Genomic DNA, 24,537 nt, shown 5'->3' on the forward strand with positions numbered 1-24,537 from the left:
ATGCTCCAGGCTCTGGGGGCTCCACTGGAACGCTCTGGCACCAGGGGTGTCCAGGATGGATGCTCCAGGCTCTGGGGGGCTCCACTGGAATGCTCTGGCACCAGGGGTGTCCAGGATGGATGCTCCAGGCTCTGGGGGGCTCCGTCAGGGCCCCGGTATCCAAGATCTCCAGACCCCAGGTTGCTCTGGCGTTAGGGGTGCTCCAGGCCCTGTGGGGCACCACTGGGATGATCCAGGGTGCTCCGGGCCCCATGAGGCTCCAGGCTGCTCCAGGGGACCAGGTGGGTCGGGTCACCCCAGGTGAACTGGAGCACGGATGGGCAGCTGGGCTTCATCTCCCCGTCCTGGGGCAGGGGTGAAGCAGCACAGGATGAGCTTCCTGGATCCAGGAGTGTTGTGGTGCCACTCTGGAAGTGGGGCATACTGAGCTCAAACTGCCAAGCAAAGCTTGTGTAAAACCCATTTTACTTTGTTTTTGACAGATTACCTGGACAATGACAATGATCAGATGTGATGGAGTGGTGGGCAGGGAGCTTTCCCCTTGCTCCTGCCTCCAGCCTGCATTCCCCAGGTTCCGCAGCCATTGGCTTCTCCTGGCAAACATTTGCACCACGTTTGTACCCAGGCAGAGAGATGAGAGAAGGTGATGCCCCCGAGGCTCTCAGGGGAGTGTCCTGTGGTCCATTCCTACCTGGCCAGAGGGCTCAGGCTGGCACTCAGCACCTGAGAGTGCCCATGCCAGAAGTCTCACTCTGGCTAAGGTGTCCTGTCCTGCAGGGACACAGCTCAGAGCTGGCTCTCCATGGAGCACTCTGCCAGTGTCCCTTCTTGCCCCCTGCCCAGCATCCCACCTCTCTGGGCTGCTTGGGCACAGCTCACTGCCCACCCAGGACATGGAGTGTGAATCTCCTGGACTGGGAGCCTCAGGAATGGGGGGTGGGAGATGAGGCCCCTCCCAGGCGTGGTGGATGGCCTAATCAGCAAGCAGGAGATTTTAGGAATATCTGACAGGGGCTGAGGAGGGAAAGGGGAGACAGAAATTTTGGGGGCCCCCCATGGGTATTCCCAGGCTGGTGCTCAGGCAGCATCTGGGGCAGGGGTGGATGGTTTCAGCTGGGAAGGGGCCGGCTGGGAGGAGGGAGGGGAATTTGGTGGGTGCGTGAGGACTAAGCCGGGGTGGGGAGACTCAGACAAAGCAGGGGCACGGGGGACCAGGGCCATGCAGGTGGCACCGGGACAGTTGCAGAGAGGACTGAGAGGGGGACAGGGGACTCGCATGGCCCAGGGGGCTCCGGGAGTGAGCAGATGAGCTGGGATGGAGGGGAGGGGGATGCAAGGGGTGAGCAGGGGGGTGCAGGGCTCCGGGGCGGGCGCTAAGGCCCGGGGCCGTACCGGGGTGCCGAGGTGCGGGGCGGGCCGGTGCCGGGCGGGGCGGGGCCCGTGGCGTGGGGCCCGGGGGCCGTCCCGGCGCATCCCCACGTGCGCGTGACGCGGGCGGGGGCCGGGACCGGCGCCGCGGCGGAGCGGAGCGGCGGGAGAGGCGGGAGCGGCGGGGCCATGCAGCCCCCGGCGGCCTCCCCCGGCCCCGCCGCCCCGGCGGGAGCCGAGCTGCTGCGCTGGCAGTGGCGGGAGGTGCAGGCGCCCTGCCTGGTGGCCGCCTGGATCCTGGTAGCCAGCCTGGCCAAGATCGGTGAGTGTCCCCGTGTCCCCGCGTCCCCACCCGCTCCGGTGCCCCGGGAGCAGACGTGGCCACCCCCGGGCGGGCAGGGGGGATGCGGCATCCCCGGCGGGCGCGGGGGCCCCCGGGATCAGCGGTGTCACCGCACGCCGGGACACGGGTCATGGGGACAAACCCGGCTGGTCACCGCTCCCAGCTGGATTGCGGAGGTCGCGGACCACGCCACATCCTCCGTGCCCTGCCGTGGGATGATGCGCGGCGGCGGGGTTAAGGCACCACCCGAAGGAAAGGGTGGGGGCCCGGGCTGTTTTTTCCTGCGAGGGATGGATGGATAGATGGGTGGGCACAGAGGATGGAGGGTTCATGAGAAGAGAAGCCCCAAAGGATGTCCCGTGTTCCCAAGGGCTGGCACAGCACCTGCCGCTGGCATGTCTGGAAGCCATTGTTCCCGCACAGCCCCGGGAAAGGCTCGGTGGGGCCGGTGCGGGCAGGATGTGCCCCATGGGCCTGGGGATGGCAGGTGCCTGTAGTCTCCTCCAGTGGGTCACTCCGGATTGGGCTGGCCTCGGACCCTTGTGCTCCTCAGCACAGAACCACGGAGCTGGGGGAGGCTCTGCTGTGAAAGGCTGTGTGGGAAGGCACAATGAGGATCTGTGTGAGCTGTGAAGGGCTGGGCTCCCTACCAGCATCCAGGGTGCTGGGGAGGGGACACCCGTGCGTGGGTGCCAGGCAGGGGTACCCAGAGGGCTGGTCCTCCACAGTGCCCCTGCCTGCTGTGCTGGGCCCTGGGGATGAGATCGTGACCTTGAGCCAGGTTCTCTCCTTAGAGACCCCACTGTGGGCACAGACCCTGTGGTGAGGGTGCAGACATCCTCTGAGTTTCAAGCTGGATCAAGAAATGTGGGTTCAGAGTTTGCAGGGGAATCTCTGATGAGCCAGGGATGTGCAGCACTCGTTACACAGGAGACAGCTACAGCTGTGACCACCAGCTGGCCTCTTCCTGTCCCAGCATCACTGTGGATCTTCCGTTCCTCTCCTTCCTTGCCTTCTTGCAAGAGAGACCTAAAGCCTCGCGAGGAATGAATTGAAAGGTATCATGAGTTTAAAAATACAGCACTCTGCTGTAGCTGTGCCACCTCCAGCTGCCGAGTGCCTCCCTCCTACCTGCAGAAGATCAGAGAGAAAATTCCTTTCCCTGACTGTTATGTTCTTCTCTCCAACCTCTCCCCAGAGCTGCTCCCTGTGCAGGTTTCCATTGACGTGCTCCCCTCAGCCGCCCTGATTTTGTGTGGGTGGGTGCAGGGGGGCCTGAGTTGGGATCATTTCCAAATCCCCACTTTCTTCCAGGCCTGAGGCTGATGGCCACTCTCCTTCTCTGTCTGTGAGACACAGCCCTGATGGCTTTGAGCTGCCAGGTTTAGTGTACCCAGTGGGTCCAATGGATCCTCAGAGCCTGGAGCCAATAGTGACACCCAGACCTGGGGCAGCACCCTGCCATGGGTGTCCCCAGAGATGGCACCTGCCATCCCCAGGGTGCACAGGAGTCCACAGAGGAGATGAACCGGGGGTGGAGGATTTTGGGGAGCAGAGAGAGCAGTGCCAGTTGTGCCAGCTGTGCACGCTGGGCGCAGGCTGGTGCAGAGGATCCGCTGCGGTTGTGGCGCTGGGCTGCCAGCTCACTGCCCTGTGACTGGTGGAGGGGAGGAAGCGGCCCCACGCCCGGGTGATGGGGAAATGACACTGTGGGCTCTGTTCTCAGAGGCAGTCACGATGCTGGGGTGACCCAAGCCAGCAAACACCCGGGGCAGGGAAAAACTGGCTTGGGTGTTGCCTTCCTGCACAGCGAGGCATCATCCGGGCTTTGCTGCCTTTTCCATGCACAGTCAGAGCACAGGATGGGGAACACAGAGGTGATGAGCATTGCCCCAGACATTCTCCTTACACATAGCTGCCCCACAGGCAGGAGTTTGCCAGCAGAGAGATGTTTTTCTATTCAGCACCATTGCAACCATCTCTCCTCACACTATCATCTCTGCCCCCAGCTGCTCATGTCCTGGTTTAGGTGTTCTGCCATTTCTCAAGCTCTGGAGGAGCAGAGGAGGTTTTGGCCCTGAGTTGTCTCAATGGCAAATACTTCATTATGTATGCCTGAGTATGGATTATGTCTCTGAAGTTAATTCACATGTGGCTAAGTTACTGTTGCTGTGGGAACCTTTAGTGCTGAAATCCTTGACTAGTGTGTATAAAATTAGAGCTTGTTCAGTCTGTCCCCACTGGCTGCTCTCTGTGACACATGGGAGCTCATGTGCTGCCATTTCCTGGGGAGGCTGGCAGCTCTCCCCATCAGCCAGCAGATTTTTGGACAAGCATGATCTTTCCCATTGATGCTTCTCCTTTATTTGACCAAGTTTCTGGCTTGGTGAAATCAATCATAGAATAGCTTGAGTTGGAAGGGACTTTAGAGATTATCTTTTTCCAACTACTCTTCCATGGGCAGAGACACCTTCCATTAGACCAAGTTGCTGAAAGCCCCATCCAACCTGGCCTTGAACACTTCCAGGATGGGTGGCAGCCAGGACTCATGTCCCCACAGCATCCCTGCACGCTCTCCTGGGTGCCCCAGCCAGCCAGGACAGTTCCACAGCACGAGGAATGCAGCTGGGTTGCCGAAGCAGAGAGAGGGATCTTGGCAATGTTCCTGAGAATGCAGAAAGGGGCTGGACGCCTCGTTCCCTTCTTGAAAACTTCAGAGCTTTGTTCCCGTGGGTGGGAAGCAGCTTCACAGCCTGCGGCAGGCGCTGAGCGAGCGCCATCCGTCCACGGTGCCGGCAGCTTGTGCGGGGTGAGCAGGGCTCTGCAGTCACTTGTGTGGTCATTTAGCAGGAATTTGGCCTGGATGAAGCCCAGCCAGGTTTTCCTCAGGCTGTGGGTCTGCTTGGAGGGCTGTGGTGTCCGTGTCACCACATCTCCAGGGCTGTATTGCAGCCCACAGCAGGGAGCAGAGGTGGCTGGGGCTGAGGGGGTGCCCCAGGCTCTGGGGTGTGCTGTGGCAGAGCCTTGGCCTGGCTGCTCTTTCCTATTGAGGTGCTTGAGGTGGAGCTGCAGATCACGCTGCCCCTGTGCTCGCTGCTCTGCCCCTGCTGGCTGCAGCAGTGCTCCTGCTGTATCATGGCAGGGAGCCAGTGCTGGGGCATGGATGGAGCTTGCTGTGCCAAGCAGCAACCTCTTGAGGTCCTCAACTAAAGGAAAAGTGGTCCTTAGCCTGCCCATTGGGTGGTGGGTTCAAAGATGTCTCTGGTTGTGAATCACATCTTTGTCATTCAATTAGCTCCTCTAATTCAGAGCTCAGCTGTGGTGAAGGAAAGTAAATCACCTAAGAGGTGCTGAGAAAGGAGAAAGGAAGAACATGAGGAGGCCACAGCCTCAGTTCTCTCTGGCTGTCCTCATCTCAAGGACACTGGGACCTGTCCCAGAAGGATAGAGCAGGACCAGGACAGGTTCAGAGGAGAATGACAAGGGCATAGACACATGGAAACCTGCTGATGAAGTACTGCCTGTTCCTGGGCTCCTCTCCAGGTCTATGCCACTGGAGACAGCACCCTGGGCTAGGCAGACCTTATGGTCTGTCCATTGGGGTTCCAAAGGAGGGAAGCAGCTGAGTGACCCGGGTTGGTGCATGACCATAGCACAACTTTCCTTCTGGAGGGGTAGCTTGGCACAAGCAATGGGCAGCTTTAGTCCAGCTAAAGGGCTTTAGGGACTGGGTTTTGGGGTTGGCAGCAGGGCTGGGCTTGCAGCCAAGTGATGGCTCAGAGCCTACCCTGATGCCCCTTGTACCTGCTGGGTGCACAAGGACAGAGGTGGCTCTCAAAGTGCCCAGAGGAACCCACTCACCAGGAGATTTCTTCATCTGATGGTCAAGTCATGCAACAGAGCTGGGCTGGATGTCACAACTGATGGCAGAACCTGGTGACAGGAAGACAAAATGACTGTGACCCTCAGGAGCCTTTCCCCAAGCAATGCCCTTTTAGAGGGGCACCTTGTGCTAGCAAGGAGAAACCCCCAGGGCTGGGTTTGCCTGCCTGGAAGCTGGACTGATTTGGGATTACACATGGGGGCCAAGGGTGCCTGGAGGAATGAATTCCCTGTGCTGGCTGGCATGGCACCTTGCTGGCTGGTGCCTGAGCACAGGCTCACTGCCACATTACTGCTGGATGAACACCAGGGCATCCTCTGTTTGCTTTAGAAAATACATCCTGTTCCACGGCAGCTTAAGATTTGGCCCAAACCTTGCGTGGAATAAAGTGATTATTCCAAGCATCTCTAAATCTGCAGCTCCCAAGTGCCTGTGCTTTTGCATGCAGGTAGGTTAGCTGGTGCTGGGGGAGGTTGTGCTCACGCATGGCTTGTGCTGCAGTGGTTTGCATGCTGCTCTGGCTGCTTGCTCAGACAGATGCAAACAAGGTCATCCTGTCACCAGGGCTGAGCATCCTTGTCTCTGAGTGGGGTGACATGTCCCGGTGTTCCAGGATTTCTTCACTTGAACAGCAGCCAGCAGTGCTCGTGACACTGTGAACGTGCTCCTGCCTGCTTTAAACCTTTAAGTGCAGACACCAGAAGCCAAGAAAAGTGAAATGCCTGGCTGATTGGCTTGTTGGCTGAGAGGGAAATCCTAAAGAGTCAGGGACCTGAAATCCTGACCTGGGAGGTAGCTGGAAGGTCTTTTGTGCACATGTGGCCATGAAGCAGCCTTTCCATAGGTGCTCCCCTCTTCTCCTCCCATCCATCATGCATCACTCAGCCCTTCTGTGAAGCCTGTGGATTTGGGATGCTCTGTCCATGTGCCATTTGGCTGATGCTCTCACTCTTCTTTTTCTTCTAGTTTTCCACCTGTCAAGGAAGGTGACATCAGTTGTCCCAGAGAGCTGCCTTCTCATCCTGCTGGGGCTGGGCCTGGGGGGCATCGTGTTGGCCGTGGCAAAGAAAGCCGAGTACCAGCTGGAGCCCAACATGTTCTTCCTCTTCCTTCTGCCCCCCATCGTCCTGGACTCGGGGTACTTCATGCCCAGCCGGCTGTTCTTTGACAACATTGGTGCCATCCTCACCTATGCTGTGGTGGGCACGCTCTGGAACTCCTTCGCCACCGGCACCGCGCTCTGGGGGCTGCACCGCGCCGGGCTCATGGGTGGGTCTGCAGGGCTGCCCAGCTCGGACCACGTCCCCAAAAAATAGGCTGGCAGTGCACAGCAACCCCAGTTTCATAGGCCACTGCCTCTCCCTGCTGTGGATTCCTAGGAATTGCAGCACGAGCAGGGTCCTGACACCCTGGGCATGGTGCTCTGGCAGGACGGTCAAGCGTGCAGGGCAGACGGGCCCTGCTTGGCACTGGGCTGACTCATGTCTTTGCTATTTTTGTCTGCTGACCTTGGCTAGTGTTGCTGGCTCACTGCCACGTTCCCTGTCCTTGGCTGGAGCCACTGGCCCTGCCTGGCCTGGGCTGTGTTTTGAGCTCTCCTGAGCCCTGAGGAGCCCCTTGATGTGTGGGGCTGCTGAGCCTCCTTTGGTTTTGCCTGCTGGAGGAGCAGTGATGCACCTGGGTGACAACAGGGACATCCCTCATGCTCCTCTCATGTTGCAGCAAAAAGGCACCAAGTCCCACTTTCCAGGGGCTTCCTGGAGGTTTGGGAACACTTTTGGGCTCATCCCATTGCACTCCCAGTTGAGATGCTGCAGCCAAGTCACTGGGATCAGATGAGCGACAGGCTTGTTTCCATCTGGTGAGAGGGGCTCTGGGGTGGCTGGTTTGCCTGACCTTGGTCCTTCTGTCCTAACAGATCCAGGTGTTGAAGCTGGGCTGATGGATTTCCTGCTCTTTGGCAGCCTGATTTCAGCTGTGGACCCTGTGGCAGTCCTGGCTGTCTTTGAGGAGGTCCATGTTAATGAGACCCTCTTCATCATTGTGTTTGGCGAGTCTCTCCTGAATGATGCTGTCACCGTGGTGAGTTGCAGCCTGGGGGACTCTAATGTTGAGCCCAACATGCCCAAGGTGCTGGAATTCCCCAGGATGGGCAGAGGTGACATCCCTGAGCTGGGGGCAGACCCATGCCATGCTCTCTTGGCCTTTCCTCTCTCCTGGCCCTGGGAGGCTTTGCTGAAATGAGCTGTTATCTGACAGGTTTGGGGTGGAAAATGCCTCTTCCACAGGACCCTCCTGCCCCTCTCAAGGCTGGGCAATGCCCTGTGGTTCTCAAGGGATTTGCCTTGCCTGCAGGTGCTGTACAAGGTCTTCAACTCTTTTGTGGAGCTGGGCCCAGCACACATCCACGCCGCAGACTACGTGAAGGGGGTAGGTGAGTAATGGCCACACCAGCCCCTCCACCTCCTCCTCTGTTGTGGAAGTGGAGGGGGCAAGCACAGGAGCTGTTGTCCTGTGGGGTGGGCACTGAGCATCACAGCTCTGTCACCTCCATGTGTCACATGCTGGCCATCAGCATAGAACTGCAGAACTGTGTGGGCTGGAAGGAACCTTAAAGACCATCTTGTTCCAGCCCCCGCTGCCATGAGCAGGGACACCTTCCAGTAGACCAGGCTGCCCCCCAACCTGGCCTTGATGGGCCTTGATCCTTCCAGGGATGGGACAGCCAGTCTCTGCCAGGGCCTCACCACCCTCACAGGGAAGAATTTCTTCCTAATACCCAATTCTAATCCTACCCTCTGTCAGTTTGAAGCCACTCCCCCTTGTCTTGTTATTCCATACCCATGTCAAAAGTCCCTCTCCAGCTCTTTTGGAGTAGTCTTCAGCTACTGGAAGGGCTTCTGAGGTCTTCTCCAGGCTGAGCAGCCCCAACATCAGCCCCAACTCTATCAGCCTGCCCCACAGCAGAGGTGCTCCAGGGGGTGCTTTGGGATCATCCAAGGCTTTGTGCTCCATAGGATGCTTTGGAGGGGGAACCTTGGTGGGAGTATGGCGCTTGGCCAGCACAGCATGGCACGGCTGTGGGGTACAGGAGCTGGGCCCACTTCCTTATGGTTCACATGAGACTTCTCCTCCCTCCAGCCTCCTTCTTCCTGGTGAGCCTGGGGGGCACAGCCGTGGGGCTGCTCTTCGCCTTCCTGCTGGCCCTGATCACGCGGTTCACCAAGCGCGTGCGCATCATCGAGCCGCTCTTCGTCTTCCTGCTGGCCTACGTGGCGTACCTGGCTGCCGAGATGGTCTCGCTCTCCGCCATCCTGGCGTGAGTACTGCCCAGGGGAGCCCAGGAATTGGGGCTGCCGTGCTGAGCAGCAAGAGGCAGTGAGTAGACCCACTCCTCCTCCTGCCATAGGGCCATGCCATCTCCTCCTGCCCCTCTGCAGAGTCACCTTCTGTGGGATCTGCTGCAAGAAGTACGTGGAAGCCAACATCTCCCAGAAATCCCGCACCACAGTCAAGTACACCATGAAGACACTGGCCAGCAGCTCAGAGACGATCATCTTCATGTTTCTGGGCATCTCGGCTGTGGACACCTCCAAATGGACGTGGGACACAGCACTGGTGCTGGGCACCCTGTTCTTTATCCTGCTCTTCAGAGCCGTGGGTCAGTCTATCCTGCTGTGTATATGGCTGGTAGCACACAGCCCTTTTCATGCCAAAAAGGGATCTTGCCCAGGAAAGGTTGGGGCACAAGGCCAGCCATGGATGCTGGCTGGGATTTTGTGCTGTGCTGCTAGAGCAGGCAGGGTTCTCCCAGCATTCCAGGCTCTCCTCCTCCTTCTTCCCCAGGTGTTGTTCTCCAAACGTACGTGCTCAACCGCTTCCGCCTCATCCCCCTGGACAGGATCGACCAGGTGGTCATGTCATATGGTGGCCTCCGTGGGGCCGTGGCCTTCGCCCTGGTCATCCTGCTGGACAGGGAAAAGGTGAAAGCCAAGGACTACTTTGTGGCAACGACCATCGTGGTGGTGTTCTTCACTGTCATTGTGCAGGTGAGGATGGGCACTGTGCCCTCCTCCAGTGCTGCTTTCTTGCCCCAGAACTGGCCTGGGGGCATGTGCTTTGGGAAATTATCTTTTTCAAGTGACATTTGGTCCTCGGTGCTTTCTGGCACCCCATCCATCAGCAGGTGGGCAGGACTGCTATGGGGACTGTTGTGATGGTGGGGCCATGGCCCATCTTCTTTTCCCACTGCATTTTGTTCTGGGATTGGCTCCAGGAGCTCCAAGAGTGCATGCCTGTCCAGGCTGCTCTCTTTACAAAGCTGCTGATGGGCCCCAGCTCAGTGCCCTAGGAAGGGAAGCCACAGGGAGGATGAAAATTAGTCTAGGGGAAGGATGACTGGGGATGCACACCATGGCACAGGGGTTGGGTTGATAGGGGCATGCATGACTGTCCCCAGTCACTTTGTGCTGCTTCTGCTCCCCATGCCCCAGCCATGCACCCTCTCACCCTCCCAGTCTTCCCCTTGCCTTCTCCTGCCATTCTAGGGCCTCACCATCAAACCCCTGGTGACGTGGCTGAAGGTGAAGCGTAGTGACCACCACAAACCCACGCTCAACGAGGAGCTGCATGAGCACGTAAGTGACAGTGCCAGAGGCTCCCCAGCTCCCCTCACGTGTGGGGCTGGGCAAGGACCATATATGACCTTGGCATCCCCAGGGCACCCACAGCCTTGCCACCACTCACCCTCTTCCCCTCACTCAAGGCCTTTGACCACATCTTGGCAGCAGTGGAGGACATCGTGGGGCACCATGGCTACCACTACTGGCGGGACAAGTGAGTGCCTGAGGATCCTCTGCCGACTGTTAGTGAATGGGAGATGCATGCCAGCCACAGGGACATCTTGGGGCTCTCACAGGAGGACACCTTTGCTGTGGACAGGGCAGCAGGACCAGGAAGCCTGTATGTGTGTCCATCAGTCTGGATAGGTACCTTCGGATGCTGTTATGCAACAGACCAGGATCACAAAAGCATCCCAGAGAGAGGTCAGGCTGGGGATGCTGTGGAGCTGACATTGCTAGCCAAGGTCAGAACTTGGGGTGTCCATGTTGGTGGCAATGGCCCTCTGCCTCCTCATGGATGGAACTGCCCTGGGCACTGAGGAGGGAACAGCCCTGTTCCTGCCTGGGCAGTGTTTATCTGCAGCACAGCAACAGGAAAAGGATGCAAAAAGCCTGTTTCCTGCAGGGGAAGTGCTCCAGCAGGGTGGCCCCAGTCCTACTCCCACTGCCTCACAGACCCAACAGTATCTGGCTTCCCCTTGGGCAGGCTGAAGGGTCACCATGTCCCCTCCCCTCCTGCTCTCCCTGGCAGTGTGTCCCTGTGCACAGCCAGGTCCTGTGTGCCCAGCCTCTCTTTGCTGTACCTGGGACACTCAGCCTTGTGTGGGTAGATATCCCTGGTACCCCATGGGAGCTGAACTGCCTGTGTCTTCATCTTATGGCAGGTGGGAGCAGTTTGACAAGAAATACCTGAGCCAGCTCCTGATGCGTAAATCTGCCTACAGGCTGCGGGATGAGATCTGGGATGTTTATTACAAGCTGAACATCCGTGATGCCATCAGCTTTGTAGATCAGGTAAAGGCAGCAGTGGTGTCCAGGCAGCAGGATGGCCCTGGCAGGAGAGGTTCCCCTTGTGTATGTTCCTCCCCTCATGTGCACCCTCTGGCCAGGCAGTGAGGACCTGTCCATCCCAGCTGGGTCCTTGCTGTCCTGTGTCACTATAGGACACGAAACAACATGAGCACACACACCGCTCATGGTGAAGAAAAGGGAAGTTTCTTCTCCTTTTCTCAAGGTGAAGAAAAGGGAAGTTTATTTTCTGACTCCAACGTTTATAGCTTTCCAAAAGAGACAGGGGATTGGAGGGTGACAGTGCCACCTCTCCAATGACACTGGGCAAGCCAAGAGTCCATCAAATTTCTCCTCCTCCATAAAATAATGCAAAATAATAAGTTATTTACAGAAAGCGTGTGAGAAAGTTTGCTACAAAAATGTAAACATCAGGAGGCTTAGAAAATCTTTAAAAATCAGAGCGACAGTCCTGATGCCTGCCTTGTCCTCCCACGTCCCAGGGTGGCCACGTGCACTCGGCTGCCAAGCTGGCGCTGCCCTCCATGCCCAGCCGCACGTCCATGTCAGAGTCATCAGTCACAAACCTCCTGTGAGTACAGCCATCCCTCTGAGCTCCTGGATGGACCTCGTGTGACCTCCCAGCCGCCCTCTCTCCTGGGATGGGTTGCCCCAGGGCTGGCCCGGAGCCCAGCCCATCCATGCCCATGTCCCGCAGGAGGGAGAGCGGGAGCGGGGCGTGCCTGGACCTGCAGGTGATCGACACGGTGCGGAGCCGCCGCGACAAGGAGGACGCTGCCATGCACCACGTGCTGCGAGGGAGCCTCTACAAGCCCCGGCGGCGGGTGAGCACTCCGGGCACGGCGGGGCTGGCCCCGAGGGGAGCAGGGATGGACCGTGCTCCTCCGCGGGGCCAGCTGCTCACCCTGTGTCTCTTTGCCTCTCCCTCGGCCAGTACAAGGCCAGCTACAGCCGTCACTTCATCTCTCCAGATAAACAAGAGCGCCAAGATAAAGAAATCTTCCGGCAGAACATGAAGAGGCGGCTGGAGACCTTCAAGTCCACAAAGCACAATGTCTGCTCCTCCAAGAGCAAGGCCAGGCTGAAGGAAAAAGGCAGGAAAAAGGCAAGTCCTTCCCAAGCTCCTGTTCTTTTCCTAGCTCTGGGATTTGGCCACCCCGGGATGCAGCAAGAGAGGTCCTTTTGGGGTGTGGGTGAAGTGTTGCAGGGCATCAGCAGCTCCAGAGCCAGAGGGGAAATCTCTTCTCAGTCTTGTTAATGCTGCGTGTGAGCGTGCAGGTGTTGTGTGTCCATGTGTCCTCAGCACACCATCAGTGCTGTGGGGTGGCTCTTCACTGAGCAAAGCCCTGGAGGAGCCCCAGGTTTGTTTTGAAGAGCACTCAGCATAAAGCAGCCTCAGTGCTGGTGCAGATCCAGGCTCAGAAGTGTGGAACTGCACCTCAAGTTGAATCTTAGGTATCTTCTTTTTTTCTGGAGGCTTTTGAAGCCATTGCAGCTGATCTGTTCCTTGTGGGGTCATGAAGATGCAAAGCCTAAGGACTAGAAGCCATCTGCCATGTAGCCAGGGTGGGAATCTGCATGCTCAGTGTTGGCTGGATTGCAGGACCACCTCTTGGGTTTAGGGCTTTGCACAGGGCAGGTCCCAGCCAGTTCCTCTTCTTTCACAGAAGAACATCTCTCTGACCAAAGAGACAGCCAATGGGAAGACTCACAGAAGTGTCCCCTGGCAGGATGCAGGTAAGGCCAGTGGCAGGTGAGGATGGAAGGTCCTGGCAAGGGGACCTGGTGGTGTGGGATGGGAGCACCTGTTGTGCCTGCCCACTGCCAGCTCGGTGGGATGACAGCACCAGGGTTGTGCTAGCACCAAACCAAGCCCCTCCATCTGCCAGCAGCTCCTGTCCTGGTGATGGTCAGCTCAGAGGAGGAGGAGAGTGATAGCTCGGAGACGGAGAAGGAGGACGATGAGGGGATTGTGTTCGTTGCTCGAGCCACTGATGAGGTCCTGCAGGGAAAGACAACTCCTGGTAGGCACCAGTGCTCCATGAGAGGGCAGCTGACATTGGGTAGCTTATCCTTCCTCTGCCTGTGGAACAAAGCTGCCATGACCTGGGCAAAACCAAAGTCCACAGAGCATGAATGGGAGAATCACTGTCCTCTGGAGGCATGGCAGAGCCTCTCTGTGTCCTGCATCCCCAGGCCAGCACATGGTGTGATTATTGGGGTTGTCCTGCACAGGACATAGGATTATAACCCATAATCCTTGTGGGTCCTTTCCAACTCAGGATATTCTAGGGCTCTCTGGCCATTTGGTAGTGGTTGGTTCTGCAATGTTTGCAGGGTCCAAGGAGAGACTGAGAGCTGTGCAAGCTCCCTCTCACTGTCCCTCCATCTGCATCTCCAGGCAGCCTGGATGTCTGCCCCAGCCCCTGCATCATCCCTCCATCGCCAACCCTGGCAGAGAAGGAGCTGCCGTGGAAAGGAGACCAGGCTGATCTGGCTGTTTATGTCTCCTCGGAGACCACCAAGATCGTGCCAGTGGATATGCAGAAGGCGTGGAACCAAAGCATCTCCTCCCTGGAGAGCATCGCCTCCCCCCCGGGCATCGAGAGTGGACCTCAGCACAGGAGGTTTGCCTGCCCTGTGCTGGAGGAGCAGCCCCAGTCTGCAAGCCAGGCAATGCCAGAGCAGAGCTCCTGCTTCCAGTTCCCCAGCCACCTCTCCAAGAGCGGCCGGTCACAGAGTGACAGCAGCCCGGACGGTCCCGAGCAGCAGGAGCTGCAGCCTTTGATGGCCACAGAGGAGCAGGGCAGGGTGCCACCCTCTGCAGAGCCCAGGTGGCTGATGTTCAACAGAGCAGGCCACCTCTGAGGCACCCTGTGCATTGGGAAGGGGCTGAGAGCTGCAGACAGGCTATGACCTGGTGACTGCTCTGTCTTGCACTGCAAAGCTTGTGTGTGTCTCCATAAACTCCAGGAGTGGCAGGAGAGCCCAGTACTCCTCCTGGAGCTGTTCTCCAGGGTGTGCTTTGCCCATGCACCTGCTGATGCAAACCTGGTCAATAATTGGTCTTTGTGCTGTGACAGCAGGTACCAGCCCCTGTCCACCTAGGAAGGCACAGATCCCAGACCTCATTCCTCCTCTCTGGTCCCTACACATCTCTGCAGTTGGGAGGGTAGAGATATTTCTCCCAGGGCTGGGATCCAAACAGACTTGATCCTGTCATGGCTGTGCTGCCCTGAAGTGGTGGCTGCTGGAAGATGGGCTGTGGCTGCTCACAGGTGTAAGAGTGTGAGCTGGTCTCCAGCCTGGCTGTGAGCAGGAGGTCTGTGGAAAAAGGGCTGGGAGCAGTGCTGGTGCACAAGAGCCCACCCACACCCAGTGACCGAGCCACTGACTGCAAGGTGGCCACAGTGCTGGTTCCTCACAGCATGCATGGAGCTCAGAGATGGGCTCCTTGCCATGACCCCCCATGTTCCCTGGATTTTGGAGGCACCACAGAGGCAAAGCCATGGCTTTCTCAGGACTGGGAGCAGTGCTCCTGGGGTTTGGCTCCAGCAGGAGCTGGGCCAACAAACCTGTACGCACAGGGACTCCTCCAGCAGCCAACCTGCTGTGCCAGCCTCGCACCTCTCACCTGGATGTGTTCCCAACAGCTGCAGTGCTCAGCTTTCTGGCTTCACTGGGAGGCAGCTGCCCTGCACAGCATCCTTGGTGTTCCTTCTGCCCACGTCTGAGTCTCCCAGTTGCCTGGGGTGCATCAGCTGGGAGGACTGGTCATGGTGCAAGGAGTGGAGCGAGCAGCAGGTATGAATGTACATCAGGAACAGGGGTGATGGGTGTGACCAGTGTGCATCTTCAGAGGTCTGTCCCCAACAGCTGCATCCCAGCCACCCCTGTTCCCTCCTCAGAGGGTGATGGGAGCTGGTGGCCCACACAATGACTTATTGCTGGTGTGACCCCAAGGGCCAAGAATTGCATCCCAAGAACTGCTCAGCACACAAAAGAGCACAATGGCTGGGCACTGTTAGAGCAGGAGGGTTGGGAGTCACTCCTCTTTGGGAAAAATGGGACTTGGACTGGGCTGTTAATGCTCCAAAGCAGATAAAAGGCTGCCTTTTCCAGCTCTGTGGGTGTGCTGAGACAGCAGGTGCCAAGGGGACACTTGGGTGCACTGGGTGGGTGAGTCCAGTGTGGAGCAGGTGAGCTGGTGGGACTCCCAGCCCTGTAAGCAGGGCTTGGCAGAGGCCCTTCAGCTCTGTACCTGTTCCACTAGATGAGCATGAGGTTTTTAAAAGGTTTTTATATAGTTTTGCATTTCTGGTATGACTTATTCTAGTTTTGATTTCTGATATTGGGCCATACTAAATCTCTAGTTGGGTCAGTGTTTTCTGTAGCCATGGGCACCACAAATGACTCAATACTTAATATAGTATTTGCAAGGATATTGTTATAATGTGAAAATATATGCAGAGTATTTTGTAATGTTCAATAAACTGGAGTTGGAGCAGATGTCGTGGTCTGGTCTGTCTGGGAACCTCTGCCCATCCTGGTTCAGTTCTCCTTTGCAGGTACCATGTCCTTGTGCCTCTCCATTCTTCTCCACCCGAGGCCCCAGCCCCCCTCTCTTGATGTGCCTGACTGGATTTCCTGGTTTCCATAAAGTTTGTGGAAAATGTGAAATTCTTTCCAAAGCGCTGCATGCCTGCAGCCGTTGTCAGGCTGTGCAGAGGAGCAGCCAGCAAGAGACCAGGTCCTCCTGCCCAGAGCTGTGGCTGCACAACCACCAACATGCTGGGAGCCCACGTCTTCCCATGTCCTCTCTCCTAGCCAAAAATATGTTTTAAAGGGGTCTGTTTCGGGGCATTCTGGCCACAGGAGCCTCCTTGCATTGGTGTGTGCTGGTTTTGCTCTTTCCCTTGATCTCTGCTTTTCCTGAAGGAAAGTAAATGTGGTTTACTTGATTCACAAGGCAGATGTTTGGCTTGTATTGAACCTGGCATCCTCCATCAACCCCTGGTCCTTTTTGGCAGGGTCAAATGTAACTTCTAGCCCTGTTAGCTTTGCACTGGCCCCCGTGGAAGCTCCTGGTCCTTGTGACATTCCCCATCTGCCTTGAATCCCACCAACAATGCTGCTGGCTGAGCTGTGCTCTGCATGCTGGACCTCAGTGCCAGCACAGCCTGCAGCCACAATTGCCTTGGCAGTGCAGCAGGCTGTGTGGGCCAGGTGGTTTCCTGGAAGAGGTGGATCTGCATCCTTCAGGTCCTCAGAGGAGGGAAAGCTGACATCTGATCTTCAGGAAATGCTGGGGCTGGTTGCTGCTCTCTCATCCAGACATCTGAGCCTAGGAACTAATGTGTGTGCAGGGTCTCCATGCCACAGCCAGCCCCTTGTAGCCCCTTCTTCCCACCCTCAACCCCACCCTTGTTGTGAGCAGGGATGGTGGCTCCTGGCTGGTTTTCAGTCTTGTACTTCACTCTCTGGATTTCACCTTCGAGTGTCCTGCCTGCACAGGACTGCCCTGATCCTTCCAGCATAGCAGAGAGTCATCTCTTTCAGCCTAAAAATACTAAAGTGCTTCAGTGGAAAAACATGAGGAGTGGGCCAAACCATGAATGCATGTGCCCAAACTTCTGCTTCTCCAGGACAGAGTAAGGCACAGCCACAGGAGCTGCTTGTCAGACTCTAACCCAGAACATCCAGCCCTCCAACTGTGACTGTAAGCAACCCCATCTCAGGGCAGATTATCACAGACCTATCATTTTGTACCCAAGCTTCTGTTAAGAGCCTGCCATTAAACCACACATTTTTTCCACAGACATTTACTTTCTCCAATACTCAGCTCCTCCAGTTCCTCTGTGGTAGCAAAACTTGTGAAGTCAGCAGGGGATGTAAGGCAGATCTGACATCAGCTGTGGGGAAGAGCTGTGGGCAATGGATTGGTGTTGGCCATCTTACAAGTGAGTCTTAAAATCACCACATCGCTTTTGCACAATGCACATTGGAGCATCAGGTAAATTTTAGACTGGAAGGGCTTGGGAAGCCCATGGTCCAATCCCAGCTTCGTGCAGGGCTGGTAGCAAAGCTAGACCCTGTCCCCCTGGATTTGGAATGTCCCTGAGGATGGAGGTGTCAACTGTCCCTGTCCCAGAACCACACCACAGCTACACCAGTCTTGCACACAATGAATTTCTCCTTATGCTCAGTGACTATTTCCCCTGGGCCAGTGGTCCCTGTTACCTCTTGTTCTTCCAAGTGCTTCTCTGGGTAGAGTTGTGCTGTGGTTTCTGTGTGCCACCTTGTTGGGAGCTTCCCTCTGGCTCATCTTCTTAAAGCTGATTCATATATATATATATATATATATATATATATATATATATTTTCTTTTGGGAGGGCCCACATTGGAACTAGCACCCAGTTGTGTCTCACAGGTACCAAGTCCAAGCAATAATAATTTTCTGGAACCTGCCAGTTTTGTATTCTCCACTGCAGCAAGGGTGCTGTTGACTCACATGTGTAGTTGCTGATCCTGCTCTGTTTCTGGAGCACTTCTGACACCCTCTTGGGGGGTTTTCACACTGCTCAATACAGGCAGAGCAGGGGGAAGGGAGTGAATAGGAGCCAGCTCCCCACCTCTCACACAAAGCATGGCAGAGGCTTTGGCCATGCTCGCGTTTGCATGGAGAACAGCAGGAAGGCAAATGCAGAACTGAGGAGAGGTGTTCAGTCTGATTGTATCTGGTACAAATATTTTGGAGACACGTCAGTCTCCTCCTGCCTCCTCGTGTCCATCTGTCCAGGTATCCATCCCACCAGAAATCAAACTGAACATCTCCCCTGAATTCTGTGTTTGCCTTCCTGCTCTTCACACCTGAAGCAGCCATCCCTGCTTTCACTGGAAGCCTCCTCTGCCTGTTGGCGAAGGGAGCAATTCGTTTTCCCTCTGGCATCACCTCCGAAGGGGGATGCCAGCCCTGACCTCGCTCTGTTCCAGGTGTGCAGAAGTTGTTCGGCTGACGGGCTGCGAGCGGGGCCGTGCCGCGAGCGGTGGCGGAGCCGGGATCAGCCGGGGCGGATAATGAGGAACAGACCCGCGCTGGGCAGTGGTTCCATGCTGCGTTCCAGGGCAGAGCGGCCAGGATGGGAGAGCCTCCGTGCTCCGCGCTGCGCCCCCCCGGCTCGAGAGGAGCCAGCCCCTCTGCTCCCCGGGCTGTCCCCGCCGGCTGCCGGCCCTGAGCGACCCCGCAGGGTCCCCGCGGGGCCGGGCACCGTCCCCAGCGCTGTGCCACCGCCGGGCTGCAGGGTCCTTTCCCCACGGCCCCGCTGTGCGGACTGGCTGAGCACAGGCAAGAGCAGAGCGATCCCCAGGTCAGCAGGAGCTGGGCGGGGTGATCCGCACCTTCCTTCGGGGCTCACACTTGCTTCTCCCTGGAGGAGCAAACAAAACTGCAGGAATCCCTGAGGACTGCGCAATGAGGTTTCTACTCCCGGGGATTTCTGCGGAGCAGCCACAGTGGAAGCCAGCGTGGTGGGCTTTGATTTTATGAGTACTCCAGATCCAAGAGCTGTGATCTCCCCTGCAGCCAGGCACAGCTGCTCCTCATAGACCCTTGGAAGGCAAGGATCCCTGAAGAAGCCACCTGGGCTCCTCTCACCTCATCTTCTCCTGGCAATTGTGGCCACACATCCAGGCTGTCCTGAAGGTAAATGGAATGTGTTGGTGGGTTACCTGGAGAGGGAGGGACGGTGCTGAGGACACTTTTAGGAGGTGACCACCAGCCCAGTTGGTCTGGTCTACATCAGACCACAGGTTGTCCTGAGCTTGTGGGTGGCCCAGGAAGAAGGGCCTGGAAAGGCTGCAGGGTACTGGTAGTGACCAAACTCTGCAGCAGCTGTACTGTGTCTGTGCTTTCCTCTGTCACAGCAATGCAGGCAATCCCTGCATTGCCTCCTGAAGCCCAGCTAAACCCACGCTGTTGGAGAGCCACTTAAAGCCTTGTTTTTAGCTCCTTTGCTGGCTGGGGGAAGTTGGCTTCTGGCTCTGCACCCACCTGAGGCCTCACCATGTGTGACTCCCTGGCAGATTACGGTCTCTGAGGCTCTCACAGACAGCTGGATGAGCTGTGGGCTGAGAGCCCTAAGAGCCCCTCTGTAGGCATGGCTGGGACCATGGAGTATCAGTTGTGCAGGAGTCACCCCCTCTAGATTTCTCCTGGACATCTGGGTCCTTCCTGCTCTCCCAGAAATCCCAGTCTCCCAAGGACCAGGATATTCTCTTCTCTACCACATGGGTGGTGTAGGTACACCTATTTTCAGTAGACATCCCTACCCTCTTCTATTTATGGAGAAAGCTGGCAAAAGCTTCAGAAAGGTACGCAGAAATAAATAAAAAAGAAACAGCTGTGAAGCTTTCCCACGTGTATGGGGCTGGCTGATGGGAGCCAGCCAGTGAAGGAGCACCAGCCACATGTGCTGGGATGGAAGGGCTGTGGAGCAAACAGGTGGGACAGGTTGCTGCTGGGGAGTTAATCCATGATCCCTGCTAGGTTCACTCCAATCTTTGCTTTATTCTGCTAGTGAACAGATAAAACTGTTAATTTTTTTTTCCTTAGTAAAAATAGCTTTAAAGGCAAACAGGAAATCACAGACTGAGGAGTGCAATGAAGAGGGGAAAAAGTCAGGCAGCTACCTCGCTGTGCTTAGATTTGTCTATAAATACAGCTCCACGTGGGGCGTCGCTTGCCCAAAGGCAACCAAACCGCCCCCAAGCTGGTGGGGATCGGGGCTGCAGGGGAGCATCTCCCCTCAGCAAGGGTGCCGCACCGAGGGGCCGGCGCTGGCTGAGTACCGAGCTCGGTGCGCGGAGCTCGGTACGTGGAGCTCGGTGCGCTGTGCGCGGAGCTCGGTGCGCGGTGCTCGGTGCGCGGAGCTCGGTGTGCTGTGCGCGGAGCTCGAGGTTCGGTGCGCGGAGGTCGGTAGCAGTACGCGGAGCGCGGTACGCGGAGCTCAGTAAGAGGAACTCGGCTGATGCGGAGCTTCGCGCTCGGTACGCGGGGCTCGGCTGACGCAGAGCTCGGTGCGCGGAGCGCGGGCACGGCGGGAGGGCCGCGCTGCCCCGCGCCGCCGGCAGGTGTCGCCCCGCGCCGAGGCCTCGCCCCAGCCCGCCCGCCAAGATGGCGCCGCGCCCCCTCAGGGAGCCCCCGGCGGGGCGGGTGCGGCTCAAAGGCCCCGGGGACTCCGTGACGGGGCAGTCTTAAGGGAAAATACAATATACGAGTGGCGGTTTCAGGCCTCTTGTGGTGTGCCAGTCTCGGCTGCCCAGCTCCTCCCGCTCTCCTGATGGCGGGTGTGATGTCCAAGTTCAATCACGCACTCTCTCAGACACCTTCATCTCACCCGGCAGCAAACACAGGCAGGCGCTGCAAAATATGACCCAACCCCAAAACCTTCTTGTACTGTGAGGGTGGTGAGACACTGGAACGTGTTGCCTAGGGAGGTTGGAGTTGTCCCAGCCCTGGAAGTGTTTAAAGCCAGGTTGGATAAAGCCTTGAGCAGTCTGGTCTAGTGGGAGGTGTCCCTGCTCATGGCAAGAGGCCTTGGGACAGAATGATCTTTAAGGTCCATTCCAAATTCTTAACATTGTATGGTTCTATAAAGGAAAAAAAGCAGCAAAGAACACAGACTTGGACCTGAGTGTTTCTGTGTTGGGGAGGAAGCTCTTGGCCCACTTGTCCCTCCTCTCACCAAGCTCCTCCGAAGGCTCATGGCCCCAGTCTGACAGTCCTGTTTGAGCCCCAGAGGGGTCTCAGCCTCCTCGAACCTTCCCGGGGCTGCTCTGAAGCTGACCTTACCCTGTCTCGAATTGGGAGCAGAGAAGAGGAGGAAGAGAGCAGCAACATGATGGAAGAAGAGCAAGTGAGAGGGAGAGAGGACAGATTGCTGACAGGAGGCAGGAGCCCTCCGTCCTGCCCGTCTGAAGGGGAAGCTGCTCCTCTCCTTCAGGAGGCACATTGTTATTGCTGCTGATGGCACTGAATCAGGTTTCCTGCCGGTGCTCTCCAGCCCTGGTGCCAGGGAGGGGAGTGCCCACCCCAGCAGGAACACAGCATGTCAGTCATGTGCTGCTTCCTGGTGCTTCCTCTGCCTCCAGCCCAGCTGGGAACAAAGGGTCCCTGGCACAGCAGCTATGATCCACATCATGCCACCTCCTCGCTGTGTCCTGTGTCCCACCTGCTCTGTGTTCCAGCCTGGCATCCTTGCTGTAGGCATTCCCTGAGGTTTCACTCCGCTAATTGCCAGCTGTGGATGTTCCGTGGCAGACTGCACCTATCCCTGCCAAACCAGCCCTTCCCAGTGGCATACGAGGAACCTTCCCAGTGCTCTGGATCTGCAGTCAGCAGAGCTGGCTCTAGACTCCCCTGGGGAGAAGACCCTGACCCCAAACTGCTCTTTGCCCACTGCAGAGTGACTTGAACATCAGTCTGAAGCCTTGCAGAGCTGCTGGAGGACTGAGATCTTTCCCCTTTGCCAGCTGGTCAAAGCTAGAGGGGGACAAAGCAGATCTCTTCTGTACCTGGGGAAACTGTCAGACCTGAGCAGGTTGTCATTCCCCTGTTGGAAATACCAGCTGGATTAAGGGTACTTTGAGAAGCACCTGGAGGACTCACAGTGGGACTGCTTGAGTTCAGTGGGCAACACAGCCCCGCTGTGACAGGCACCATGACAGCTGGTGCCAGGGAACGCCCATGCAGCTCTATAGGGCACTGACGGGACCTGGAGCTGCATCTTGGGGCTATTGCTCTGCCCCAGGGAGTGCTGAGCTAACTCAGCTGCTTGCCTGCCTCCCTGCCTGCTCTGGAGAAGCAAACTGTAGGCAGGTGAGAGCTTTCCTTCTCTCTGGAGACATTCTGCCATGGGAGAATGGTTTGCAAGATCTGTCGGGATCTGCTGGGTAGAGGCTCTGCAAAAGCTGGCTGTAAGTGTGGGGTTTGGGAGGGTTGGAGGGGCTGGATGGGAGCTTGGCAGAGTGTGCACCCAGGGGAATAGCAGTTCTGGGGATCAAAGCTCCTGGATTAGTCCCTGACTGTCACCCCAGGTAGGACCTGGGAGCTGGTCCTGGCTCTGCAAACTGTGGAGTCAGTGGTTGGAGAGGGGGTCCTTGCTTCCCTGGTTAGAGCTGCCAGCCCTGCCTCCTAGCAGGGCATAGCTGGATTTAAGTTGGCTTTGAGTAGAGAAGGGATGGGTCTCCAGATCAGAAGTGTGTCCCAGCCCTTGTCTGGCAATGGCTGGTGCTCAGCGGCATCCTCCAAGGGATGTACCCATCCAAAGTATATCCAAGGGATGTACTCATTTCTCTTGGTGCAGGCTGGGCAGGTGTCTCATGGGTGCTGGCTGCCCAGGCATGAGCTGGGCACAGAGCAGGGACACAAGTAGGGGGTTGCTGGTGGTGTGGAGCCATGGCAGGAGGTGTCTGTCTGTCTGTCACCACAATGCTTACTCTGCCAAGCAGACCTGGGAAGGGGAGCTGGCCTGGCAGCTGTGACTGAGGATGGAATTTAGTGTGTGCCCTGTGTCCCGCGAGTCCCTTGTCTGCAGGACAGGGGCTGGGGCAGGAAGGGTGTGGGTGCCCGCTGGCATGTCTGGCTCAGAGGTGAGCCTGCTGTCTCAGAGCACAGTAAACATGTGCTGTGGGGCTAAATGGCATGCAGCACCACTGCCAGCAGGGAAGGTAAACAGATGACTCTTCTGTGCCATTAAATATGTGGGATCTGGAGAGAGATGGGTCACTTTTAGGCTGCTCTGCAGAAAAAGCTGATCTATTCTGTTCAGAGACTGTGGTGAGTTTTGAAGCAGCAGTCCTGAAACCACAGCTGGATTTCTAAGCCAAGAGCACTTTGTTCTCAGGAAAGGGAGGTAATGCCTAAACTCTCAGGAGACAGAAAAGAAGCTCCTCTTAAACTGTTTAAGCTGTCTTGACTCCACATTCAGAGAGGTGTGTCCCTGCCTGGCTCTGTGTCCTACAGGTTCTTGTGGGGGGTTGGGATATTTTCTCCAGTACAGTCACATCTTGCCAACCAGAGCACCTGCCTAGAATTCAAAGCACCAGAATGCTAAGACCCAAGAGAGGAGTCCAGTGCAGTGGGGAAACACCCTTGGGGTGTGGGGGCACTGGGGGGGTCTCTGACTGGGCAGGAGGTTTCCGTCCAAGCCCTCCTCCTGCCTGTGCTGGCTGCGTTCATGACTGCAAGGAGAAGTCTCTGGAGACTGGTGTGCAGCACTAACCCAAGACTGGTGTTTAGCACAGCCACTTCACAAGGCCTGGGGGCACCTCTGTGTCTCCCCTCCCTGGCCCAAAGGAGCCCAAAGCTGCTCAGACTGAGAGGGGTGTCTTGGATGAGTGCAGAAGCAGGACTTTGTCCTGTGGACCCTGGCAGTGATGGATGCCAGCTGAGCCAAAACCCTGGGCACTTGGGGATGCCTGGAGCTGGTCTAACCAGCAAGTACTCTGCATGTACTGAGTCCAGCTGGCTTGTCTGGGAAGACACTGTGTCATCAAGGTGTGCCTTCATATTTGGGCAGAGGCTGTAAGGCTGATATTGCCCTGCTTGCACATTTTCTCTCTGGCACTGCACAGTATGAGCTTTCACTTAGAATCATAGAATGGTTTGGTTTGTAAGGGACCTCAGAGTTCCAACCCCCCTGCCACAGGCAGGAATGCCACCCACTGAACCAGGCTGCTCAAAGCCCTGTCCAATTGTGCCTTGAACACTTCTAGAGATGGGCCATTGGCAGTTTTTCTGGGCAACCTGAGCCAGTGCCTCACCATCCTTTGAGTAAAGAATTTCTTCCTAACACCAAATCTAAATTTCTCCTCTTTTAGCTTAAAACCACTCCCTCTTATCCTACCACTTTCTGCCTGCATAAATATTTCTCTCTTTTTTGTAAGCTTCCTTTAAGTACTGGAAGGGGCTCTAAGATCTCTCCAAAGCTTTCTCTGCTGCAGGCTGAACAGTTCTCTCTCAGACTGTCCACACAGAAGAGGTGCTCCAGCCCCAGGATCAGCTCTGTGGCCTCCTCTGGACCTGCTCTGACAGGTCCATGACATTCCTGTGCTGAGGACCCCAGACCTGGATGCAGCACTCCAAGGCAGGTCTCATGAGGGCAGAGGGGGAGAATCACCTCTCTCAATATGTGCTGCAGCCAACCTGCTGTGTGAATTAAAAAAAAAAAAAACAAAACAAAAAAAAAAACCCCAAAACATTTTATTCCTTTCCCTTCTTTCCCTTGTGGCA

At 56.7% G+C, this 24,537-nt stretch overlaps 2 protein-coding genes across 3 annotated transcripts in view; one reads left to right on the forward strand and one right to left on the reverse strand.

Annotated features, from left to right (window-relative positions):
• The window catches only part of TPPP3 (tubulin polymerization promoting protein family member 3), a 202,740-nt gene that overhangs the window by 74,325 nt on the left and 103,878 nt on the right, over positions 1-24,537 (reverse strand). The gene's annotated exons all lie outside the window — the stretch shown is intronic.
• On the forward strand, positions 1,515-15,749 carry SLC9A5 (solute carrier family 9 member A5). 2 transcript variants are annotated; one of them, XM_059481698.1, is made up of 16 exons: positions 1,515-1,690; positions 6,561-6,863; positions 7,513-7,676; positions 7,950-8,028; positions 8,736-8,913; positions 9,035-9,255; positions 9,441-9,643; positions 10,142-10,231; positions 10,360-10,430; positions 11,101-11,230; positions 11,728-11,816; positions 11,943-12,069; positions 12,180-12,350; positions 12,913-12,982; positions 13,135-13,269; positions 13,647-15,749. In XM_059481698.1, exons 1-16 carry the CDS (start codon positions 1,558-1,560, stop codon positions 14,111-14,113), a joined length of 2,631 nt encoding a protein of 876 aa, XP_059337681.1. In that variant the 5' UTR covers positions 1,515-1,557; the 3' UTR covers positions 14,114-15,749. The 2 variants fall into 2 exon arrangements, with proteins under 2 accessions (XP_059337681.1, XP_059337682.1); XM_059481699.1 differs by having other exon boundaries at positions 13,138-13,269.

This window comes from Ammospiza nelsoni, chromosome 13, assembly GCF_027579445.1.
Source record: "Ammospiza nelsoni isolate bAmmNel1 chromosome 13, bAmmNel1.pri, whole genome shotgun sequence".
NCBI classification, from domain to species: Eukaryota; Metazoa; Chordata; class Aves; order Passeriformes; family Passerellidae; genus Ammospiza; species Ammospiza nelsoni.